At 41.3% G+C, this 24,260-nt stretch overlaps 1 protein-coding gene across 3 annotated transcripts in view; it reads right to left on the reverse strand.

The window, feature by feature from the left end:
- The window catches only part of Osbpl1a (oxysterol binding protein like 1A), a 187,322-nt gene that overhangs the window by 128,535 nt on the left and 34,527 nt on the right, over positions 1-24,260 (reverse strand). The window contains exons 6-12 of one of the 3 annotated variants that reach the window (XM_036204247.1): positions 20,954-21,039; positions 19,318-19,462; positions 16,386-16,447; positions 16,237-16,281; positions 14,176-14,249; positions 14,005-14,068; positions 7,607-7,705 (exon numbers count right to left, since the gene is read on the reverse strand). In XM_036204247.1, coding sequence (XP_036060140.1) covers positions 7,607-7,705; positions 14,005-14,068; positions 14,176-14,249; positions 16,237-16,281; positions 16,386-16,447; positions 19,318-19,462; positions 20,954-21,039 — 575 coding nt within the window. Of the gene's footprint in view, positions 1-7,606; positions 7,706-14,004; positions 14,069-14,175; positions 14,250-16,236; positions 16,285-16,385; positions 16,448-19,317; positions 19,463-20,953; positions 21,040-24,260 lie in introns of all 3 variants that reach the window. The other 2 variants (XM_036204246.1, XM_036204248.1) reach the window with 2 other exon arrangements.

The raw sequence follows: 24,260 nt of genomic DNA on the forward strand, positions 1-24,260 counted from the left end.
CAGCCCCCAGAGGGTTAGTCAAGCTCCCTTCCGAGCTTTCGAGAGCTGGAGCTGGAGGGAACAGAGGCCCTCTGGCCACGGCCCTGGAGGCCTAACCACTGCTGGGAGTAGTCGAGTTCCAGGTGCTGACTCAGACAGCCGGGGCTTCAAAGGCAGCAACCATTTAAAACAAGAACACCACAGCCTAGATGTCTGTCAACAGAAGAATGGATATATAAATGTGGTATATTTACACAGCGGACTATTATTCAGCTTAAAAAATGAAATCATGAAATGTGCAGGTAAATAGTTAGAACTAGAAGAAACTATCCTGAGTGAGGTAACCTAAATCCAAAATGGCAAATATGGTACATATTCACTTATATGTGGATGGTAACTGTTAAGTCTTCATTCAATAAGCAGGCTACAGTGCATATAACCACAGAGGTTAAGTCTAGAGTAACAGACCTGGGGCTGGATCTTCCTATGAAGGACAAATTGAACAGATAGTTAATTGATGGAGATAGGGGAAGAACAAGAAGATCAAATGGGGAGGGGGAGGGAAGAGGGGATGAGAGAGGGAATACAGGAAGGGACAGCTGAAAATAAGAGCCATTTGATGGGCTGTATGAAAACCTAACACAGTAGAACTGTCTTAACATATATACACACATGAAGAAATCTAAATGGAATCAGCAAATAGCAGGGCAGACAAAGCCCCAACTAGAAACTCTCATCAACAAATGAAACTTCCAGTTCTGGGGATGGGTTACATTTAATCAAGTTTCTTGCCAAAGGAACCCCATGGGCACCCCCAAACCATCCAGGCTATTGTCAGGGCTATGGGATGTTCTCCACAAACTGATGGTAAGGGCCTCTTGCTGAAGACAACATCGAAACATTTCACTGAACGTGGAGACGCGAGCTGGTGCCCACCTAGAGCCTCGACTCCAATGACTAGTCTTCTTGGTACTAGGAGGTACTCTGCACATTACCAGAGGAGAAAGGCAAACAAAAGCCATCCCAAACCCCCTCAGTCTACAACAGTGAGCTGCCTGCCAGAGACACTGGTACAAGAGTGGCACAGAGCTTGTGCACAGAACCAACCAATCATCTGACTGGATTTAAGGCCCACCTCATGAGATGAAACCCATACCTGACACTGCTTAGATGCCCAAGAACCTGAAATTAAAGAGGAGTAATTCAAATACTGCTGTTCTGCTAAAGGAACACAGCAATAAAATGACTCCTAATGACATCTGCTGCACTCATAGAGCAGTGCCTTACTCAGCCATTGTCAGAGAAGCTTCCTCCTGCAGTCAACGGAAACAAAAACAGACCCACAACAGACCAAAGTGCACAGAGTGAGAGACTTTGGAACACTCAGTCCTCAATAGGAATTCTCCATCAAATCCCTCCTCTCAGAACCCAGGGAAACTATAGAGGAGGGGGCAAACACACTGTAAGAGCCAGAGAGGACGGAGGACACCAAGGAAAGAGGCCTTCTAAACACAGCAGGACAGACACACATGAACTCACACAGACTGTTAGCATGCACAGTCCTTGCCTTGGTCTAAACCAGATGGGGTCCCAGCACTGAGAGGGAAGTAAACACAAGACCCCATCCCTAACCCAGAAGCTGCTTCCAACTGATAACTGCTCACAAAGGAAAACCAGTTTTCTCCCGTGGAGTGTAACACGAATCTTAAAAGTCTTATTAATGAAAATAAATCTGGAGCCAGGTGTGGGGGTGAACGCTGGAAGATCAGAGAAGCAGAACAAGTCACAGCCACCTCACCTTGCCAATTCCTCAGCTGACCCTGTTTCCTCAGACTGGAAGCCTCTGAGTCCTCACCCGAATGGATCTCAGCTGAACTGCTGCTAGAAGCCTAAAAGCTTAACCAGCTCTAGTTCCTGTCCTCACACCTTATATACCTTTCTGCTTTCTGTCATCACTTCCTGGGATTAAAGGTTCTTGTTACCATGTCTGGCTGTTTCCAATGTGGCCTTGAACTCACAGAGATACAGGTGGATCTCTGCCTCTGGAATACTAGGATTAAAAAGGCATGTGCTACCACTGCCTAACCTCTATGTTTAATATTGTGGCTGTTCTGTTCTCTGACCCCAGATAAGTTTATTAGGGTGCATAATATTTGGGGGAACACAATACCACCACAATGGAGTCTCACTGGGTAGACCCCAGGCACAGAAGTAGACCGCCAACATGTAATGAACCCAATGGAATTTTTGGAGGTTCCTTGTCTCATAATGCTTTGTCTGGGCACTTCTTTTTACATTTTCTTCCTCTCCCCCATCTATCTATCTATCTATCTATCTATCTCTCTCTCTCTCTCTCTCTCTCTCTCTCTCTCTCTCTCTCTCTCTCTCTCTCTCTCTCTCTCTCTCTCCCTCCCTCCCTCCCTCCCTCCATCTTTTCTTTTCTATATAGGTCTTTTGAATATATATTATGGTTTTCCAGTGTTGTGTTTTTGTGGGATTTCTTTGTGTGCAAATGTGTGTTTCTCGGCATCTATATGTTTTTCTTATGCCTTTTCTCAGCTCTTTTTCTCCTGGTAGTTTATTTGCTTCATCCTACTCCAGTTTGTTTATTTTATTGTTTTTTTTTAGGATGCCTGTTTGTATTCTAATGATTCTAATAGGAAGGTCATGGATTTAGATTTGCAGGGAGTCTGGAGAATCAGGGAGGAGTTGGGGGAGAGGAAACTGATATCAGAATATATTATATGAAAAAAATTTTTTTCAAGAAAAAATTATTAAAATTAAAATCTGTACTCCACCAAACTGGAAAACTTAAAAGAAATGGATTAATTTCTTGATATATACAATTTACCAGACTGATGACCTCTAGTGAAATAGAAGTAAATAAAAGTCTCTGGATTAATACAAAGTCCAGAGCAAGATGGATTCAGCACAGAATTCCATCAGACCTTCAAAAAAGAATTAACATCAATTCTCCTCAAATTATTCCACAGAATAGAAACTGAAAGCATTTCCCAATTGGTTTTACAAGGCCATTATTACCATGACATCAAAACCACACTAAGACAACTAAGAAGAAAATTACAGATTAAATTTCCTTATGAACACAGATGCAAATAATTCTCAACAATACTTAAAAACTGAATATAAGAACATATCAGAAAGATTATCCACCATGATCAAGTTGATTTGCCCAGAGATGAAGGGATGGTTCAACATACATAAATTAATAAATGCACTCTACCACATAAACAGAAAGACAAAAATTACATGATCATTTCATTAGATACAGAAATGCCTTTGACAAATCCAATATTCTTTCATGATGAAAGTCCTAGAGAGACTAGGGAATACAAGAGATATACTTCAACATAATAGAGGTGATTTACAGCAAGCCCACAGCCAACATCAACTTCAACAGAGAAATTCAAAGCAATCCCACTTAAATCAGAAAGAAGACAAGGCTGTCCACTCTCCCCATAGCTATTCAATACAGAACTTGAAGTCTCAGCTAGAGCAACAGGAAAACTGAAAAAGATCAAGGGGATTGAAACTGGAAAAGAAGTCAAAGTATCTTTATTTGCAGATGATATCATTTTACACATACAAGACCCTAACACTCCACCAGGAAGCTCTACAGCTGGAAGACACTTTCAGCAAAGGAGCCAGATACAAAATCAACTCACAAAAAAGCAGCCCTCCTATGTACAAATGACAGACTGAGAAGGACATCAACGCAACAGTACCTTTCTTTCTCAATAGCCTCAAAAACAAAATTAATTAAAAAAAAAAAAAAAAGCTGGTGATAACTCTAATCAAGCAAGTGAAAGAACTGTACAATAAAAACTTTAAGACACTGAAGAACAGCACTGAAGAAGATGCCAGAAGACAGAAAAATCTCACATGCTCCTGGTTCAGGAGGTTAATGTCATGAAAATGGCCACGCTACCAAAAGTAACCTACAGATTCAAGAGAATCCCAATACAGTTCCTCACAGAGACTGGAAAAACAATTTTCAACTTCAGATTGAAACACACACACACACAACAGGACAGCTGAAACACAGTGAGTAATAGGGAGCTGCTGGCAGACTCACTACGGAGCTACAGTGGGGAGACAACACGGCCTGGCACAAAACAGCACCAATCAATGGAACCAAAAATGCAGATGGACGCCCACACCCACGTAAAGCTGAACTTTGACAAAATCAAAACACACCCTGGAGACGAGACAGCATCTTCACCACCTGGCGCTCGTCAAACTGGATGGCTACATGTAGAACACAAATAGATCCCTATTTAGCATCCTGCACAAAACTCAACTCCAAGTGGATCAAGGACAAGACCAGATATCCTCAATATGATGAAAGAGGAAGCAAGGAATAAGTGTAAACTTCACTGACACAGGGAAGACTTTCCAAACAGGACATCAAAAGCACAGACACTAAGAGCAACAATTAATACATGGGCCCTCTGAAGCTGAAAAGCTTCTGAATGGCAAAGGACACCATCATTTGGGCAAAGCAACAACATACAGAAAGGAAAAAAAAAAAACTTTACAAATTATACATCTGAGAGGGAGTTAGTATCTAAAATATACAAAGAACTAAAAAAAAGAAAAAAAGAAAAAGAAAAGAAAAACCAACCCTTTTTTTTTTTTTTTTGGTTTTTTCAGACAGGGTTTCTCTGTGTAGCTATGCACCTGTCCTGTCCTGGACCTTGCTCTGTAGACCAGGCTGGCTTCGAACTCACATAGATCCACCTGGCTCTGCCTCCCAAGTGCTGGGATTACAGGTGTGTGCCACCACCGCCCGGCCTGAAAACAACCCATGCTTAAAACTGGGTTTTACAGAACTAAGAAGAGTTCTCAAAGGATGAAACACAAGAAACACTTAAAGAAATGTTCAACATCGTTAGTCATCAGGGAAATGCAAATCAAAACTACCTTGAGACTCCATCTGACACCTGTCAGAATGGTTAAGATCAATAAAACAAATGACAGCTCATGCTGGTGGGATGTGGAGAAAGGGGGACACTCATTCATTGCTGGTGTATAAAGTGGGGATAGGTCTACCTCAAGATCCAGGCATACCACGATTAGCATAGACCCCAAAGTCTACATCCTACTACAGAGACACTTGCTCATCCATGTTCGCTGCTGCTCTATTCAGAATAGCCAGAGATTTGAAACAGCCTAGACTTGAGAGAGAGAGAGGGAGGGAGGGAGGGAGGGAGGGAGGAAAGGAGAGAGTGAATGAATGAATGAATGAATGAATGAATGAATATGTAAAGTTGGGCAGGAAGGGAAGTGAGGAGCATGTGGGAGGAATTGGAGGGAGAGTGGACTTGGCCTATACTGCAGTTAGCCTCCCAACAATTGGATTCCATCCCATATTCTCTGTCACCCAAACTGAACATTCTTGGGCAATTTTTCTATAAATTAAGGTATATACTTTTAAACAATCATTTAGTCTTTTTTCCCCAAAGTCAGTATGAGCCAAAATGAAAAATTATAAACAGAAAATATCTACTTATTTTAGTTGTTAACAACTAAAACTCCCACACCAAACTTTAAAAGCTCCACATGAACACTCACAGTAAAAAGTGTTGTCAGAGCTGGGGAGCCAACACAATACTGCACCAGCATGAGGACCTGAATTCAATGTCTAAAGCCAGACAGGCATAAGACAGGGGCACCCAGGGATCCTGGCTTTGCCTCGACTACTGGGCGAGCACTAGGTTTCCAGGTCAATAGGAGACCCTTTTGCAGAAAGATGGTGGCCAGTTCAGCGGTAGGAGAGCTTGTTTAGCATGCATGAGAGCTGAGTTCAAGTCTCTGACCCATGGTGGGGAAGACTAAAAGTCGATATTTACAGATTTCCCTCAAAGCATTTGTATCGTGTCTTTACTTCTTGAAAAACTCCGTGAATCAATTTGCTTGTTTCCATAGTATTTAGGGGCTGGAGATGTCTCTTACTTGGTAGTGCTTATTGAAGGCCCTGGGTTTGAGCTCCACCATATAAACCAGGCAGTCAGGAGGTGAGGTCCAGCCTGGACTAGAGACAAAAAAATTAGGAAGTCCAAACCATGATATTTAAAACTAGGTTTGGGGGAGTAAAAAGTTGATAGAAATTTTAAGTTTTAATTTTTTTAATCCACAAGGTTTTTGGGTTGGATTTTTGTTTGTTTGTTTTGCTTTGTTTGACTTTAAGGGTGGGGGTATTTTTAGTGTCCAAGATTCTTAATAATGGTTTTCTAAGATACTTACTATGTGACATAATGGTTAATAGATTTCATTAAGGTAGCAGTAATAAAACTAATTACTTATATGATAAATATTTTTTAAAGATTTATTTATTTTTATTTCATGAGCATTGGTGTTTTGCCTGCACGTATGTTCATGTGGGGATGCTAGATCCCCTGGAACTGGAGTTATAGACAGTTGTGAGCTGCCATGTGGATGCTGGGAATCGAACTCAGGTCCTCTGGAAGAGCAGCCAGTACTCTTAACTGCTGAGCCATCTCTCGAGCCCCAGAATGATAATATTTCTATCTTAATAGTTTGTTGTAGCTTAACTGTTTATATTATATATCTCTTAGGAAGTAGACTTCAGATTTTTTTAAAAAAGAAATTACAGATAATGGAACAGTTTTCAGAAAATGCTAATTCTTACTTATTGTCAGTAGCCTTTAAACACCTAATTTTTCTTCATTTGTAATACCTGAAATGGTATATTAAAAATAATCTAGAAATTCTGATTGGAGAAGTTATGTGTTTAAGGACAGCCTGAACTAAATAATGAGTTCCAGGATAGCTCTTGTCTCAAAAAAGAAAAAAACGAAAAAAAAAAAAAAAATCTAACTTTTAGCATCATTGCACAACAAATAAACAAAAAATGACTTAATTTGAAAAAGAAAAAAAAAAGACGGTGGCCGGATCCTGGGGAACAACACCCCAGTTGTCCTCTGACCCCCACATGCACACACATACATGATCTTGTAGATACAAACCAAGTGAGGATAAAACAATAACTAGATCAAAAACTCTATTTTAAACCCAGTAGCGACTGGTAACATACACGCTACTCAAGCTGGACGCCTTAAGTGTGATTCCTGAAGCCCAGCTGGCTGTGGCAGCTCACATCTGTAACCCCAGCATTCCAACAGTGAGATGGGGAGAGGAGAAGGAGAGCCACCCAGAAGCCCGCAGTCATCTAGCCTAGAGTGCACAGAGCAGTAGAGGGACAAATGACCCGTCGTTTCGTCAAGGCAGAAGAACCAGCTCTCAAAAGTTGTCCTGTGACACACACAGCTGTACTCATGCACAAACACACATGCAACACACACATACGCACACACAAAAACAAGTAAATCTTACTTATCTTAAACATTTTAAGTTATATTTATGTATTTATTTTTAAATCTATGTGTACCACAGCACATGGGTCCTGGAGATGAAATTGACAATATCAGGTTTGGTGGCCAGTGTCTTCACCCACTGAGCCATCTCACTGGCCTCACACTCACAATAAATAAATAATTTCTAATTAATCAACAAGATGAGATGTCAATACTGAGGATATATTCTCAGTTCCAGGAAGGATAAATGAGTCAATGCACAAGATTACCTCTCTTGACTGCTGAAGGCTGTTCTTAGGAACCCTGAAGCCATGAACCGTATCATCAAAGCACCTGATAGAGAAGAGGCAGCTATCTGTGGGTTTCACCTGGACACAAAGAGGTCAGAAAACAATGTTCACTCACTGGAAAACAAAGTCCCGGAAATTATCCATCACAAAATGTAACATGTTACCACAGTGTAATATTACTCAGTTGAACAATCTGGAAGGTTGATAAAGGTCAGGAGACCAAGAGCTGCAGTTATCCATGCCAATCTGGCCATGCCCTTGGTCACGCCAGGAGAGCACTCGTAGTTCACGGGTGTGCAGCATTGCTTGCTTTTTTTTTTTTTTTTTCCAGAGCTGAGGACCGAACCCAGGGCCTTGCGCTTGCTAGGCTCTAGCATTGAGCTAAATCCCCAACCCCGCTTTACTTTCTAGTAAGTGTAAATTAGGATGTACTTGAGGTATACAATCCTCTGCATAACAAAGTTCCAACTTCTTTATACCATTTTTGAATGATTTCTTCTTTCTTGAAAATGTTTGAGCTGAGTATACAGAAATAATTGGTAGATAAGGTTGATAAAGAGGTGGTAAAGGAGGTTAAAAAAAAACTAGAAATAAATACTTCTTAATAAAAAAAAAAAAAAGAAAAAAATGGAGGGTATTTAAAAGTATAAAGGATGGACTTCTGTCCCAAGGCCCTCCTACAGGAGAGCCAGTAGAAAACAACTATGAAGCAATTTTGTAGACCTCCGCTGCTCACATCCCCCCCTCCCCCAAGAACAAAACCAGCCTCAGGAGGAAGTGGAATGGCAACAACCATCCACAGGCAGGAGGAAGGACTGACTCTCTCGGAGGAGCCACAGTCAGCAGCTCTGGAAGTCATTCCCATCCCAAAGTGTTTCCTCTGCAGCCCACACAGGGAGATGGAGGCTTCATCGGCACAGCTGAGACAGCCAGCTGTCTTTGAGAATTAAAAGGACAACACTGGACAGCCAAAAACACTCAAGATGGGAGGACAATCTCCCAAGAGATGCTCTGGAGATCCCTGACTGTCTATTCACATCACTAACTGACCAGTGATCCCACATGCACAGCATAGATTCAAAACAACTCCCCAGACCAGGCCATTGTGAATGAGACCAGAGCTTCTGCTCTGGGGTTTACACTCCAGGGCAAGCCAAGAAAGTGACTTAATAAAGATAGGGAATCCACTCTGCAGAACATTAACATTCATGTATACTAAGGATATCCTTGGAAGAGACCTAATTCGAGGAAGGAAGTAAGCAAAATACACTCAAAATGATTAGTTAAACTTCAAAGTTGGCCAGGTAGGTGGTGGCACATGCCTTTAATCCCAGCACTCGGGAGGCAGAGGCAGGTGGATCTCTGTGAGTTTGAGGCCAGTCCCGTCTACAGAGTGAGATCCAGGGCAGCCAGGGCTACACAGAGAATCCCTGCCTCAAAAAACAAACAAAACAGTCAAAAAACAAAGAAAGAAAGGAAGGAAAAGTAAAGAACTGCCAGAAAGGAAACAAGAACTAAAACACACCCACCCACCAGAGGCGGACATCTCCAAAGAAATGCACGGCGGCAGGAAGACCAGGCACTCACATTAACACCAGACAAAACCACCTTCAAAACAAAACGTCAAACAGGAAAACTTCATCAACAGTCTGCAATCAGAAATAGTCACAGAGAGAAAGCTCCACGCACATAGATGACAATCTTAATACTTCAGCCATTGATAATAACTAGCAATAAACTGGAGGAAACAAATGAATATCACATGACACAATTTATAATATTTTACTTAACAATAGCAAAATAAATATTTTATCTTTTTAAAGATTTATTTTATTTAATGTATATTAATTTTTTGCAAGTCTGGATATAAATGCACCATATTCATGGATGATGTTTGCAGAGGTCAGAAGAGGGTGCCAGATCCCTTGGCACTAAAGTTACAGATGGTTGTGAGCCACTACAGAGGTGCTAGGAAATAAAACTATATTCTCTGCAAAAGCAACAAATGGTTTTAACTGCAGAGCCATCTACCTTGACCATCAGGTACACATGCACTACTATTATAGTCCATAAGTAAAGCTACTGAACAAGCTCAGTATGTCTGATAAAATAGAAATCATATACAATTGTTAATTAAGAACAAAACCAAAAAAAGCCCAATTATTTGGGGGTTAAACATCACATTTCTAATTGTTAAGATTTCCTGGCTCTAAGCAGAAGTCACAAAAGAAATGGAAAATCTTTTAAATCATAATGAAAAAAATCTACCAAAGCTAGTGGGGTAAAATAAAAACAGCTACACATAGTAAAATACACTTTAAAATGGCTCTGTTATAAAGAAGACACATCTCACTACCTAAGTTTCACTCTTAAGAAACTAAGACAGTATGCACAAGGTCCTAAGTTCAATCCCCATACCCAACAAAATGTCATCAAACAATGAGAAACCAAATTCAATCCAAGAAACTCAAGTTTGGATTTTCGTATGTTTGTTTTGTTTTTATCTTTATGCCTGTCACCCCTACACTTGGAAGGTGAGTTGGAGAGCAGCCTGAGCCCATGAAGCACGCCCCTGTCGGGTTGCACTCACAATGCTGAAAGGTGATGTGAGGTTGCTAGGAAGAGTCAGCAGACCTTGTGTGCAGCACTACTGACAGTGCAGACAAGATGTTCCCACAGGCGCAGTAGTCAAATGCCTATTACAGGGATAACAAACTACCCTCTACCGGCAGCTTAGACCTGATCCACCCAAGGGAATTCTCATCTGGCACTCGGAATACAGGGAAAAAACAATGACTGGGGATTCCACGGGCCCTAATAGAGAAGATAATGCTGTCATTTTGCTAAAAGGACATGATGTGCCCATCAAATTACTTCCTAAACAGTCATGTTTATTCTCAGAGACCACTGTGGCTACCAGCTCTGGAAAAAAAAAAAAAAAAGTTTCCTTTTTGCAGAGGGCATCGGTCACTGCAGAGGCTTATAAATGGTCAAAGTGATGAGAACAAGCAACAGTTCAGCCATAAAGAAAACATCTGTGTCATCACCACCACTACCATCAACCCCCAACCAGCACTGGCAAGGTTCAGGGAACCCTGCAGAAGGGTAAAAGAGACTGGAAGAGCCAAATGAAGGGCATACAGCACATAGGAATCAAAGAAAATATGAAGAAGAAAATAAGAAAATGCTGTGGGGGAAACAAAACCAGTGACAGCACACAAAATACATGAGCTGTCCCCATAAAATCCACATGGGTCTCAACAACCCACAAACAGCCAGACACAAACATACATGAGCTGTCCCATAAAATCCACATGGGTCTCAACAACCCACAAACAGCCAGACACAAACATACATGAGCTGTCCCCATAAAATCCATGGGTCTCAACAACCCACAAACAGCCAGAACAATCTTGTAAGTAATGAAAATGTTTGAGCCCCAAACTTCCTCAGCTGAAAACACACTGCAAAGCCACAATAAAGAGAACTGTGTAATACCAGCAGGTACACGAGCCAATGGAATAAGACAGACCTCATGTATAGTCAGGTGATTTCAAAAAAGCATGCCAAGACCACTGGGGGAGGGGACTTCGAAACATGGTGTAAGCACACTGGATACCCACAGGCAGAGGAAGGGGCTGAACTGTACCTTTAGCAGGCACGACAAGTAACTCCAAGTTGGTCAGCTCAAAATGTCCAAAGCTGAACTATGAAACTGAAGAAAGAAAACCTAAGAGATGGGAACTGTACTATAGTGTACCTGAAATGCTGTCCAGACGTGATGCAGGGGAAAGTAAATTAATCTGTCAAAATCAAATCCTCTGTATATCTGGGGACACCATCATCCACATGAAAAGACCATTTAGCAGGGAGAAAACATCAGATTGCTATGTGTAAGAATATCCAGAATACATAAAGAACACCTAGGACAGCAAACCACAAAGAATCACCTGAACTGAACACTGGGCAAAGGACTTAAGTAGACATTCCTCCAAAAATCGTTCACAGAGGATGCAAATCACCTAAAATGACGCCAAACACCGCTGAACAGGGAAAGGCAAACCCAGCTGTATCGAGGCACCACAGTGCACCCCCCACAACGGCCACAATCCAAAGCGGTAGCAGGCAGCCTGGGCGAGTCGTGAGACCCTCCAGCATTACTGGTAGGAAAGTAAAGGCCCAAGCTGTTCTGGTAGAGGGGCTCCTCCAGATACTAAACCTATAACCACCATGTACACCAGCAGGTCTAGTTTTAGGTATACATTCTCAAAGCAATTTCTATCCATGTTCATTACATCACTGTCCACAGTAGTCAAGAAATTTAAAGAACTAAATGTCTACTGACAGATGAATAACAAATAAAGAAAATGTGGTATACATGTACAGAGGAGTATGATTCTTTGAAAAGGAAATCTGATTATATGCTACCACATGGATGAATCTTGAGGTGTTATACTAAGTGGAATGGGCTAATCACCAAGAGACAAATGTGTGTGATTCTCCTCTATGAAGAACATGAAACAGTTAAGCTCATAGAAATAGCAAGAAGGATGGTGCTTAACAGTATCTGCAGAGACAGAAAATGAGAAATACAAAGTACGCAGTCTAGTCCCCAAAGAAAGAAGTTCTTGAGGTCTGTTTCCCAGCCAACTGAACACAGTTAAACCTACAAAACCACAAACTGACAACAGTTCAAACAGTAAATTACATGGTATGCTCTTCCTACAATTACAATTTTTTGTTTGTTTGTTTTATTTTGTTCTCTCAGACAGGGTTTCTCTGTATAGCAGCTCTGGCTGTCCTGGATCTCACTTTGTAGACCAGGCTGACCTCAAACTCACAGAGCTCCTTCTACCTCTGCCTCCTGAGTGCTGGGATTAAAGGCACGTGCCACTACTGTCCAGCACAATTACAATTTTTCATTCAAAAATAAAAGAAGTAAAATCTGCCAACATGTCACACAGGGATGAATCTGGAGGACACTATGCTAAGTGTAAAAGGCCTATCACAAAAGGACAAACACATGATTCCACTTATACATGGTACCTGGAGTGGTCAAGTTCACTGAGACAGAAAGTAGAACAATGGGTACCAATAGCTGAGGGTGTGGGGGTCTGTATGCATAGAGCATCCATTTGGGAACATGAAAAGACTTCTGGGGCTAGGTGCTATTCAAAATAGCAGAGTAATGCAGTATACCTAATGCCACTGAACCATGCAATTTAAGATAGTTAATGTTCTATACTATAGAAATTTCATTAAGGGTAGGAATATGAGAGATCTCAATCAACCTAGGCATTCTCCCTAGGAAACTAGACATTGAACATAGCTTGATTTATTTAAGTGTGACTATTCAGTGAGTCTCTTTAGCTTGTGCTGATATGGTTCACAGATGAAGCCAGAAGCAGATGACTGCATAAGAAATTAAAGTTCTAGAACAGGCAGAGGCAAAGACAACAGGACCTAATCAATTCCAACAGAAGCTGAAGACAGAAGTGTTGAGAGCGAGGGGGAGAAACTGACAAGTTTGTTATGTGAAAAAATGTAATGAAAAGACCCAATAGAGTGAAACCTTGAATATGGAGTAGGAGAGTCAAGAGCGGGAACAGAAGGGGACCTGCAGGAAGGCACCAGCAGAAAAACAAAGGCGAGGTGACTAGCCTCCTAGCACTTCACGGGCCCATTGATCAAGATGAATGGACCCAACTCAGCCACAAGGGTGTTCTGAATTGATGGGCAATTAACCCAGCCTGCAACCTTCCAAAGGGGAGTCCTGCTGATCCCAAGAGGCCTGACATTCGAGAATCAAGAAATGTACACTTGAGAGCAGATGGGTGCTATGTCACTGGTACAATCCTACTAGACTTCAGTAAGCCTGGGCTCCACGTCAGCCCAATCGGTAAACAGAGAGCTCTCAGTCTCCTGGAGAGTAAAAATAAAATTGTTAGTGAGTACAAAGAACTTAGGAGTCCTCACTTTGACACGGGCTTTCAGTTTTATTGCAGCCCCTGAGAAGCTTCTATCTTCCACATTTACCCAAGAAAAAGACACACATGTACCTCCAATGTTGACCACTCTGTCTAGATGCTTTGGATCACCTGTTTCTAATGCCACAGTGGAAATAAACAGGATGAGTGAGTGTGTGTGTGTATGTGTGTGTGTGTGTGTGTGTGTGTGTGTCTGTGTCTGTGTCTGTGTGTGTGTGTGTGTGTGTGTGTCTGTGTGTCTACGCAAACAGACATTCTTGAACTTTGCTTACTCTTAAGTGTAAAAACACATGTACATCCATACCACGGAATCCCCAGAGTCTGCAATGATTGGACAATCTACTGCAGCATGGACTACACAGTCTGTACAAAACACACGACTCATCTTACCGTGCACACTGCTTGAGTCAGGTGCTTGCATCCCTGGCGGTAAGTATTACGGACTGCATCAGGCCTTCAAAACAAAAATTAAATTAAGACCAAGCAAAAGAGCTAAGTGAAAACTTTTAGTATTTTAAAGTTTATATTCTGAAATGTATTAAATATAAGAATAACACTTACTGTTTCCTATACCAGGAAAGGACTCCATGTTCTAACACTACCCAGAATAACTTCCAGCCAAAAAATCTTGAACTCTACAGGAAAATGACAAAGATTTTCCATGTTGATGCATCTGGATTCAAATACGTAAGTGACAAAAAGAATTCAGCCCAGATGTGAGTCTTTCACCTAGACAAGATGGAACAACGAACAGCAATAAAACTGAGCTGACACACAATGCAATGATGAGAGCATGCCCTCACCACAGGGGCAAAAAAATGCCATACTGGGCAGGCCACAATTCATGGCTCTGACTGTTCTGTTCAGGGCTATTTCTGGGCTTTGAACACAATTTCCTCAAAGTTGTGAATGAATATCTAAAGAAGAGAATTAACCTACATTTATTTTAAGTAATATAGCTACATTTAACAGTTTCACACACAGGGACTGCTTACAGATGCAAACATAGTGTAAGTACCACGTTTGATTCCAAAGAACAACTAAATTCTAAAACACAGAAATGTTTACAACCAGGAGATGTCCTTCCTAGGACAATTCACCAACTAATTTTCTGTAAAGTCCTCCATAATTTGATGTTTATAACAAAATTATGACTTATGAATTATGACTTAGTGAGAACAAATATTTTCCTCTACTCCTTCCTCTCTAGTAAATTTACTCACTTTAAAGTACAGACCATCAGCCTAAATAAAGTGCTGTGCAATAAAAGGAAGCCTCTTGAAATGCAAGAGTATAAAAGTGGCTTACAATACAAAATACAAGGTCATCTACAGAGATCCTCCTCAACTTATGATGGGCATATCCCAGATAACTCATCATGACTTGAAAATACTATAACAAAAGTGTCTAGCTCAGAGTGATGTGGTGGTATTGTGTTCCCCAAAATATTGTGCACCCTAATAAACTTATCTGAGGTCAGAGAACAGAGAACAGATATTGAGGCCAGAAAATGGTGGCCCACACGCCTTTAATCCTATCACTTGGGAGGCAGAGATCCATCTGGATCTCTGTGACTTTAAAGCCACACTGGAAACAGCCAGGCATGGTGACTCATGCCTTTAATCCCAGGAAGTGAGGACAGAAAGCAGAAAGGTATATAAGGCATGAAAAACAGGAAGCCTGGTTAAAGCTTTTAGGCTTTTGAGCAGCAGTTCAGCTGAGATCTATTCGGGTGAGGACACAGAGGCTTCCAGTCTGAGGAAACAAGACCAGCTGAGGAACTGGCGAGGTGAAGTGGCTGTGGCTTGTTCTGCTTCTCTGATCTTCCAGCATTCACCCCAATAATTGGCCTCAGGTTTGATTTTATTAATAAGAACTTTTAAGATTCATGCTACAGAGTGGAGAGCTTTCTGAGCCTGCACATGCTTGGCAATGCACACCACTTTGGGGTGATAAAAACATACAACACATTGTGATGATGACACATACTGTGCAGTCTTGGTTGCTGCTCTCATGACCACGTGGCTCACTGGGAACTGCAGCTTATCACCACTGCCAAGTAGCACAGTACACTACCAGGCCAAGGAAAGATCAAAATTACAAATCAGAGTATGGTTGCTACCAAATGCACAGCCTTTTAATGGCACTAAAAAGTCAGAAACTCATAAATCAGACTGTAGTAGTTTGAATGTAATTGGACCCCATAATCACATAATCCCATAATCTCATAGGGAGTGGCACTATTAGGAAGTGTGGCTTTGTTGGAGGACGTGTGTCACTGTGGGAGGGAGGCTTTGAAGCTTAGGATACCACACAGTGTGACTCAGTTGATTTCCTGTTGCCCAGAAGGTGTACACCACCTTCTAGAAGCTCCAGCACCACCTCTGTCTGCATGCCATCATGCTCTCTACCATGACCATAATTGACTGACCTCTGACCTGTACTTGAGCCACCACAAACAAACTTTTTCTTTCTAAGAGTTGCCACGGTCATGGTGTCTCTTCACAGCAATCCTACACCCTAACTAAGACACAGACAGTCAGGGACATGATGTATGTCTGAAATCACTGAAAAAGCATTAAGAATCCTTCCAGCTTCCTACTGAAAGCCATCCCATCCTACCTTCCAGAGAGGACCTTCATACCGTTTCAGTGCTTTGTAGAGGACCTGCTGGAAACACATTTCATTAAAGATGCATCTACAGAATTTAAGCATTCATGCAATTTCTTCCCCTAAAACTTACCGATTGAATTTAGTTCACCAATACACACCTTACTACCAACAAGAATATGCTTCATTTCAGCACCATGGGCAAGGTCAAGAGGTTTCTGATCTGTGTAAAATATAAGGGAAAAAGCCACTATGTCAAGTACACACACACACACACACACACACACACACACACACACACACACACATCATTATAGGGCTGGGGATTTAGCTCAGTGGTTGAGTGCTTGCCTACAAGGTCCTGGGTGCAATCCTCAGCTCAAAAAAAAAAAAAAAAAAAAAAAAAATCATTATAATTGTACCATACAATACTCCTTCATACTTCTAAAAATTCCTCCCCACCAACAAAAATAAAAATAAAATCACCTGCCAGAAGTCACCCTCTCAATTTTTTAAGGCCAGAAAACTTGATTCTCCTCAGAACACTATGTACTGGTTCTATGACCAGTCAGATTTTCTAGCCTTAAATGACTATATTAGTTTTCTGATTGAATAACAAATTATGACAAGCTTACCAGTTTAAAACAATACAGACTCACTATCTCATAGTCAATTTGTTTAAGCTTTATATTAACTTGTTATCTTCTGGTTAACTGTTTAATTCTTTTAAAAATACCAAACACCTAATATATATTGGCCATATTTGTTTCTATTTCTTCTCAGGAAATTCTGTTATGTGCCAATCACTATTTTAAGGCACTAGTAATTTAGCAATGAACAACACAGGAGACAACAATAAATTCATAATAAAAGAGACATAACAGGTAATATGCCATGGTATGCTAATACAATTAATGACAGATTTGACAGACAGTAGCTCCACTTCAGGTAGAAGGTGAGACACTGTTCCAGGATAACCTCTCTGAGGCAAGGATGGTTAGACTGAGAAGGATCTTGTGAAGACACAGGAAACAGCTAATTCGAAGCCCCCCCCCCCCCCAGGGACGAACAAGGCGGAGGACAAGAGACACAAGAAAGAGTTCTCACACAGCCAGATGTCTGCAAGGCACAAAGAGTAAGCTGTGTTTTCTAGACATAATAAATAGCTTCTGGTCTCAAGACAGGAGTAATGTGGTTCAACTGATATTTACATTCTGTCAAAGTGTTTCAAAGTGTAAACTTTAGCTAATTCATGATTTTGAGAAATTACAATATTAACTGGCTGATCCTATTATTGTGCTTCAGGTTTTTAATAGCTCTACCAATATAGAAATTCACATGCCATACAATTCTATACACCATACAATTCTAATTTAAAGGGCATAAATAAATCATCTTTAATGTGTTGAGAATTATACACCTATGACATGGTTGTTTAAGGAGTTTTTAATCTCTTATCAATATACCAAAATGTTTATCAAGGGAACGGTATGGAATGGTTCTCTGGGATGAAAGGAGAGTGGCCACTGCTTTTAGCCTATACAAAAGGTCATGGACTTGACTTTGTCCCGAGGCAGATTTAAGGACTGCTGATGTGTTCAGCAGTGGCTGTTGGCATCCTCTCCTTCAGTGAGGAGAAAACCCCTTGGAAATGTTCACTGAGTCATCAGGTCAGTTTTTCTGCACAGCACTTAGAAAGATAACAGTCTGCCAATTTTGTTATTTTCATCCTATTTTCTGGGCATTTTTGAGAAACTATGCTTCCAGCAGAGGGAGAGATGATAATATGATTTCTTTCATAGAATTCTGCCCCAATGCCAAAAATAAATTCTGAGCTGCTGCCAATTAGATGAAATCTCAGAGCCTCATCTCTGGACTCAATGTCTACAGGTTCAGGCCACAGAAGAATTCAATAAGCACATTTAGAACTAATTGAGCAGGCTCCCTACCTACATGAACTTATAACCAGCAATTTCAAAACAACTATGTGTGTTATCAAAACAAAATAAAATAAAACATCTTTGTTCTCTGATGAGAAAATTCAAGAAAAATGTCATCTCTCTTCAAATTAATTTGCATAGAAGGAAATTTCAGTTCATTCCCAGCAGTACTTTTACCAGGAACCTAAAAACCTGCCAATGTCTGTCAACTGTGCATGCACAGCAGCATCAAGGTCAGAACTGAACGCCCAGAAGAAAAGCACAAATGCATACAAAGCACTCAAAAGAAGGCTATCCCGTTAGCAGCTTCAAATCCACATACTGCTAAAAAGGATGTATAAACCCCAAAGTCAATTATTTGAGGCAATTTTTTGGATATTCACAGATATTTCCAACATAGTGAAAACTGTGAATCCCCCAACACTAGCTTTTGCAGCTTGTTTTACAGGCTGAAGTAGGACAAGGTGACTTGGCTTCCTCCTTCAGCCCAGGCAACGGCCACGTGTCCCCAGTGCAGTCTACTCAGTGTCATGTCTTAGTGTGTTTTGCTTGTGACTTTTCACATAAAATGGCCCCAAAAAAATCATGCTGAAATGCTGGGCTGTGTTCCTAAGTGCAAGATTATGATATGCCTTCAAGAGAGAACTTGAGTTACAGACGATGCACACAGGCTCAGGTGCTGTTGGCCATGACCTAGGAGTTAATGGACCAGCAACACATATTACATACATTACATAAGGCGGTCTTAAATAGCAGCACTCATAAAACAAGGCTGTATATTGGTGACTGATGAAAACGCCATGACAGGAGGCTCATGACACTCTAACCCTAGGTTCTCCAAAAAGAGCGGTTCAAAATTCAAAATGGAGTGTAACTGCTACAAACAACAACCATCAATGTACCATCATTTCCCTGGTGGGAAGATTATCCTGGTCAACAATGGGCTCATGTGGAGTAGAGAGTGCATTACTAGCTAAGTCTTAAAGGAGAAAAAAAAAAATGCCACTTTTACATTTGTGAATGTCCTTATTTAAAAATGAGACCATCCAAACTAACAAAGGCTGGATCCCAAACAGAATAATTTTAATTTCACTGATTCATTTTTATACAGTCAATCAAAACAACCGAGGATGGGTTTCATCAGCATGCTCACCATTTTTGTTCTTCAGGTTGGGGTCAGCTCCACTCCTCAGGAGCTTTAAGGCACACTGTTTATGGGCCCGGTAAGCCGCACAGTGCAGGGGAGTGTTTCCTAACTGATCCGAACAGTTCACATCAGGAGGACTGGGCCTGCTGAGCTAACAAAGGAACACAATGTGATTATATGCCAAAGACAGGCTCAAGCAGAGCACTCTCAACAGCAGAGCCCTCGGGACGGCAGAGCTCACAGGCAGACTATATCCCCTTGGCTCACACCTCAGCTGGCTATGCTTGTCCTCAGGAGCCATGATATCTGAGGCCTGTGTCCTAACACCACACATGACAGCAGTGCTACCCACCTACCCCTCACATTAAGATTTCATAGTGAGCCGGGCGGTGGTGGCGCACACCACTAATCCCAGTAGAGCTAGGCAGATCTCTATGAGTTTGAGGCCAGCCTGGGCTACAGAGTGAGTTCCAGGACAGGCACCAAACTACATGGAGAAACCCTGTCTTGAAAAACCAAAAAAAAAAAAAGAGAAAGATTTCACAGTGATGGCATACACCTTTAATCCCAGTACATGGAGGTAGAGGTGGGTGGATTTCTGGGTTTGAGGCCAGCCTGGTCTTCAGGGTGAGTTTCAGAACAGCCAGGACTATACAGAGCCAGGACACACAGGACTATACTGTCTGAAAAGAAAGAAAGAGAGAAGGAAGGAAGGAAAGAAAGGAAGGAAGGAAGGAAGGAAGGAAGGAAGGAAGGAAGGAAGGAAGGAAGATCTAACATGCTTGCTGTCAACAGCCTTGCATTTCATACTTGTGACAGCAAAACTATGAATCTGCACCTGCCCACAGCCCCAGGCAGTCAAACCCCAAGATGTTAGAAGCCTAAATGTCAAGGTTCTTTCTGCTGAATCTGTCGTCCCACCTCGCTGCTTCAGCAAGCTCTAGATAGTCTCCATTTCACAAATTTTTAAAATGTTGCAGGTACTATACTTAGAACCCAAAGAAGTGTTTTCAAGGGAGCTGAAATAACTTTAAAGCAAATGGCAATGCTTCAGTCTTGAATTCAGAACAAATTTAGAGTTTCATATTTAATGAGACCATGCAGCAGCAAATGGAGAGGGAAAGTAGGTCTCCTAGGCAGATGAGAAAAGCAGGCAGAGCTGGCAACTTGCTCCGCTTGCTCTGGGCTTCATCCAACACTGTCCCTTCCAGGTACACCACTCTTCTAGGACAACGTTCTTTCAGAATGAGAAAAACTTGCTCCTTGACAGAACCTGTATTTTGTTTTTCAATTTTAAATGGGCTTAATCTGAAAAAAAATTTTTTTTTAAATTTTCTTTACCTTAACTTAATCATCAGGTTTTTGATTGGGGAAAAGAAGATAAATCAGAAATTCAGAGATCCATCAGCATGTAAAGCTCCTAGACTATTCCCTGGCTGAGTTGCCAGCGAGTGTGTGTGTGTGTGTATGTGTGTGTGTGTGTGTGTGTGTGTGTGTGTGTGAGAGAGAGAGAGAGAGAGAGAGAGAGAGACTTCTATTCTAGTGTGACGATAAGAGATTTCCTCCCACAGTCACTGAATTATGAACTTAAAATTTAAGGAGAAACCACTCCATATAAATATATATGTAATGCTCCTAGTACCAGAGCTGACACTTGGGCTGTCCTGCCCTCTCTTGCTGCTCCTAAAAGCAATTCTTCAAGCTTTCTTTGTTGAGTCCTTTCCACAGCTGCAAGAGAAAAGAAAAAACGTCTTACTCTACAGCTAGTACAATCCTATTGGAAAACTCATTACATTATAAGGGGGGGGGGCGGCTGGGGAGATGGCTCAGTAGCTGACAGCACTGGCTGCTCTTGCAGAGGACCTGAGCTGGGGTCCTGTTGTGGGACTTTTGTACCCTGTGTGAAAGTGTCTTGCTGCAATTGGTGCAATAAAAAGCTGAATGGCCAATAGCCAGGCAAGAGGTTTAGGTGGGATTTCCAGGGAGAGAAAGGAGAAGATAATTGAGGTGCATAAAGGTCACCCGTGAGACTATGACGAAGCAGGACATGCAGGAGGAGAGGTTAAGAGCCACAAGGCATGTGGCAGGATGTAGATTAATGGAAATGGGCTAATTTACATTACAAGAGCTAGTTAGGAACAAGCCTAAGCTATAGGCCAAGCTTTCAGAATTAGTAAGAAGTCTCCTTCTCATTTGGGAGTGAGCTGCAGGCCCAAAGAAAAGTCTGACTACAGGTTCCCAGCACCCACATTAGGCAGCTTACAACCACCTCTAAATCCATCTCCAGGGGATTTGACACCCTCTGCTGGCTCCTGCAGGTACCTACCACACACACGGAATACATTTACAAAGATACACACACAAATCCATAAATAAAAATACTTAACAAAGATGAATAAAGAGTAAGTTGATCACAGTGTAGAAAAATAGGTATGTTTTGAACTGAGATTCAAATGCAGTTAGATTTGGAAGTTCTTCTGCTTTTCATTTCCAGTGAGCTCCATCTTCTTCATTTTGGGGTAAAATTATAATTTCAATTCAAAGGACATTATGGATTTACTTATTTGTAACATTTAACACAAAACAACTTTTGATGATGAACTTTTGATGATCAAAATACTACTATTATCTGCCTGAGAAAGAAGATAAATGGGGTTTGTAACTTCTGGAAATGTTATAAAGGGGAAAGTAGTAATAAGAAATAGCAATTGGTGGCCCAGAGCCATATTCCAACTTTAAAAATGAAAAAACGGAGTGAACTAATATTCATTTCTACAATTTCTAGGCTCACAAATGAGGGAAAACAATCAAGGATTCAAAAATGTTCCTGGGCATTTCCTGTCCTGTGTTTACCATGGCACACAAAGAAGACTGCTAACACAAAGAAAAGCAAAGCCTTCGGTTTGGGGTAGAGGGCCCCCAAATTGCTCTTTTTGTGTGCTGTTCAGATAGATGTTTCAGCTTGTGGGAACAGCAAACTGAATGTAATGATGTCCATTTTTCTCACACAAGGTCTCATGCAGCCCAGATTGGCCTTGATCACATCAGGTAGCTGGCCGGGAAGTCACAGGGCACTGGATCTACCTCCCAGGCACTGGGATCATTGGCCCCCACCTGCATTTTAAGTCTCTCTTCATCCTGAGGACACTTAGCTGCTTCCTGGATCAAGTTACATAATAAATACAATTACTGTACAGACAGACAGCGCCTGGGAAAGGAATTGCATGAAGTCTCTACTTTGCAGTCACCACAGAAATGAATGATTGGGACAAATGTTACTAATGAACATTGTATCCATGACTAGAAGTTTCCCGGTAAACAAGGTATTATGTTACCCCTTCCATAGTCTACTTACTAGTTACAAAGGGAAAAACTACTTTTTCAGCAGGTCACAGTATCAGAGTTGGTCAGTGTTTGCTGCCTCAATAGTGGCCCAGATCAATTCATGTGTTTCCTAATATGATGCAGTAACACAGGAGACAACCTCACCTACTTTAGTATTCCTGCCCCCAGGCAGGAACTGTATCTAATCACCTGGAAAGAAAATCTCAAACTGAGGGACATTCAATTAAAAATCCACAACTGTCTTCCCAACAAACTCCCTTCCCAATACACACATACTTTGTGACATACAAGTCTCACCATGTAGCTCTAGCTGGCCTGGAACTCTGTCTAGACAAGGCAGGCCTCAAACTTAAGACAATCCCCCTCCTCAGTGGAAGCTGCCCTCCTCTTCAAGAAGGTCAATACTATATAAAACAAAAGCTGGTGTGTTGTCTCAGATAAAAGGGACTGGAGATACATGCAGATACAACATGGAATTATGAATTAGATCCAGATTGGATAGATGTCACATGGACAACTGATAAAATTTGTATATGAAATGTGTATTATATTATAAAAAAACTCAATATTCATTATCCATAATTTGTGGGATTAAAACGTGTTTAAACTTTCAGAGTTTAAAATTTCATAGTTTTTTGGGTTTTGTTTTTTTTTTTTTTTTGAGATTTTGGAATATTTGCACACTTCACTGGTAAAGTGTCCTAATCCAAAATTAGAAATGCTCAAATGCACTAGGCCCTCTGTATCGAGACAGTAGCTTGATCTGCTTAAGGGGACCCCTGGCAGTAGGATCAGGGTCTGTCCCTGGTTCACAAGGAGCTGGCTTTTAGAAGCCCACTGCCTATCGTGGGACACCTTGCCCACCCTTGATGCAGGGGGAGGGACTTAGACCTGCCTCAGCTGAATTAGCAGGCTTTGCTGACTCCTCATGGGAGGCCTTACCTTGTCAGAGGAGGAAAAGGGGGTTGGGTTGTGGGATAGAGGCTGGGGGGAGAGTGGGGGAAGGGAAGAGAGGAGGGGTCTATGGTTGGTATGTAAAATGAACAAAAAATTTCTTAATTAAAAAAAATGTTCAAATGCCCTTAACATTTTAGGCATTATGATATTCAAAATTTTAGAACTTGAAGCCATTCCAATTCAGATTGGGGATGCTCAATCTGTATATTAGATTTACTTATTTCTTTTTATATGCATGAGTGTTTTGTCAGTGTATGTATCTACACATCATGCCCACACCATGTGGATGCTGGGAAATGAACCAGGGTCTTCTGTAAGAAAACAAGTGTTCTTAGCTGCTGAGTCATCTCTCTCCAGCCACTCAATTTCTCTCTACTAGTGCTAAATTCTTCTGATGTTGATCATTAGTCAGCCTTTGACACTCTTAAGTTCTATCTCTGAATTTAACCAACCACAGATTGAAATGAAATAAAATACAAAGAATCTGTATTCCTTGCCATTATTTCCTGAGCAACACAAAACAACTGTTTATACAACATAAGCTGTATGAGGCATTACACGCACTCCAGAGACTACTGAACTGATTTTCACAAGGGTATCAATACTTCCAGTGAAGACAAGAATCTTCTTCACAAAGGTGCTGGGAC

Source organism: Onychomys torridus, chromosome 13 (genome assembly GCF_903995425.1).
Source record: "Onychomys torridus chromosome 13, mOncTor1.1, whole genome shotgun sequence".
In the NCBI taxonomy this organism is placed as follows: Eukaryota; Metazoa; Chordata; class Mammalia; order Rodentia; family Cricetidae; genus Onychomys; species Onychomys torridus.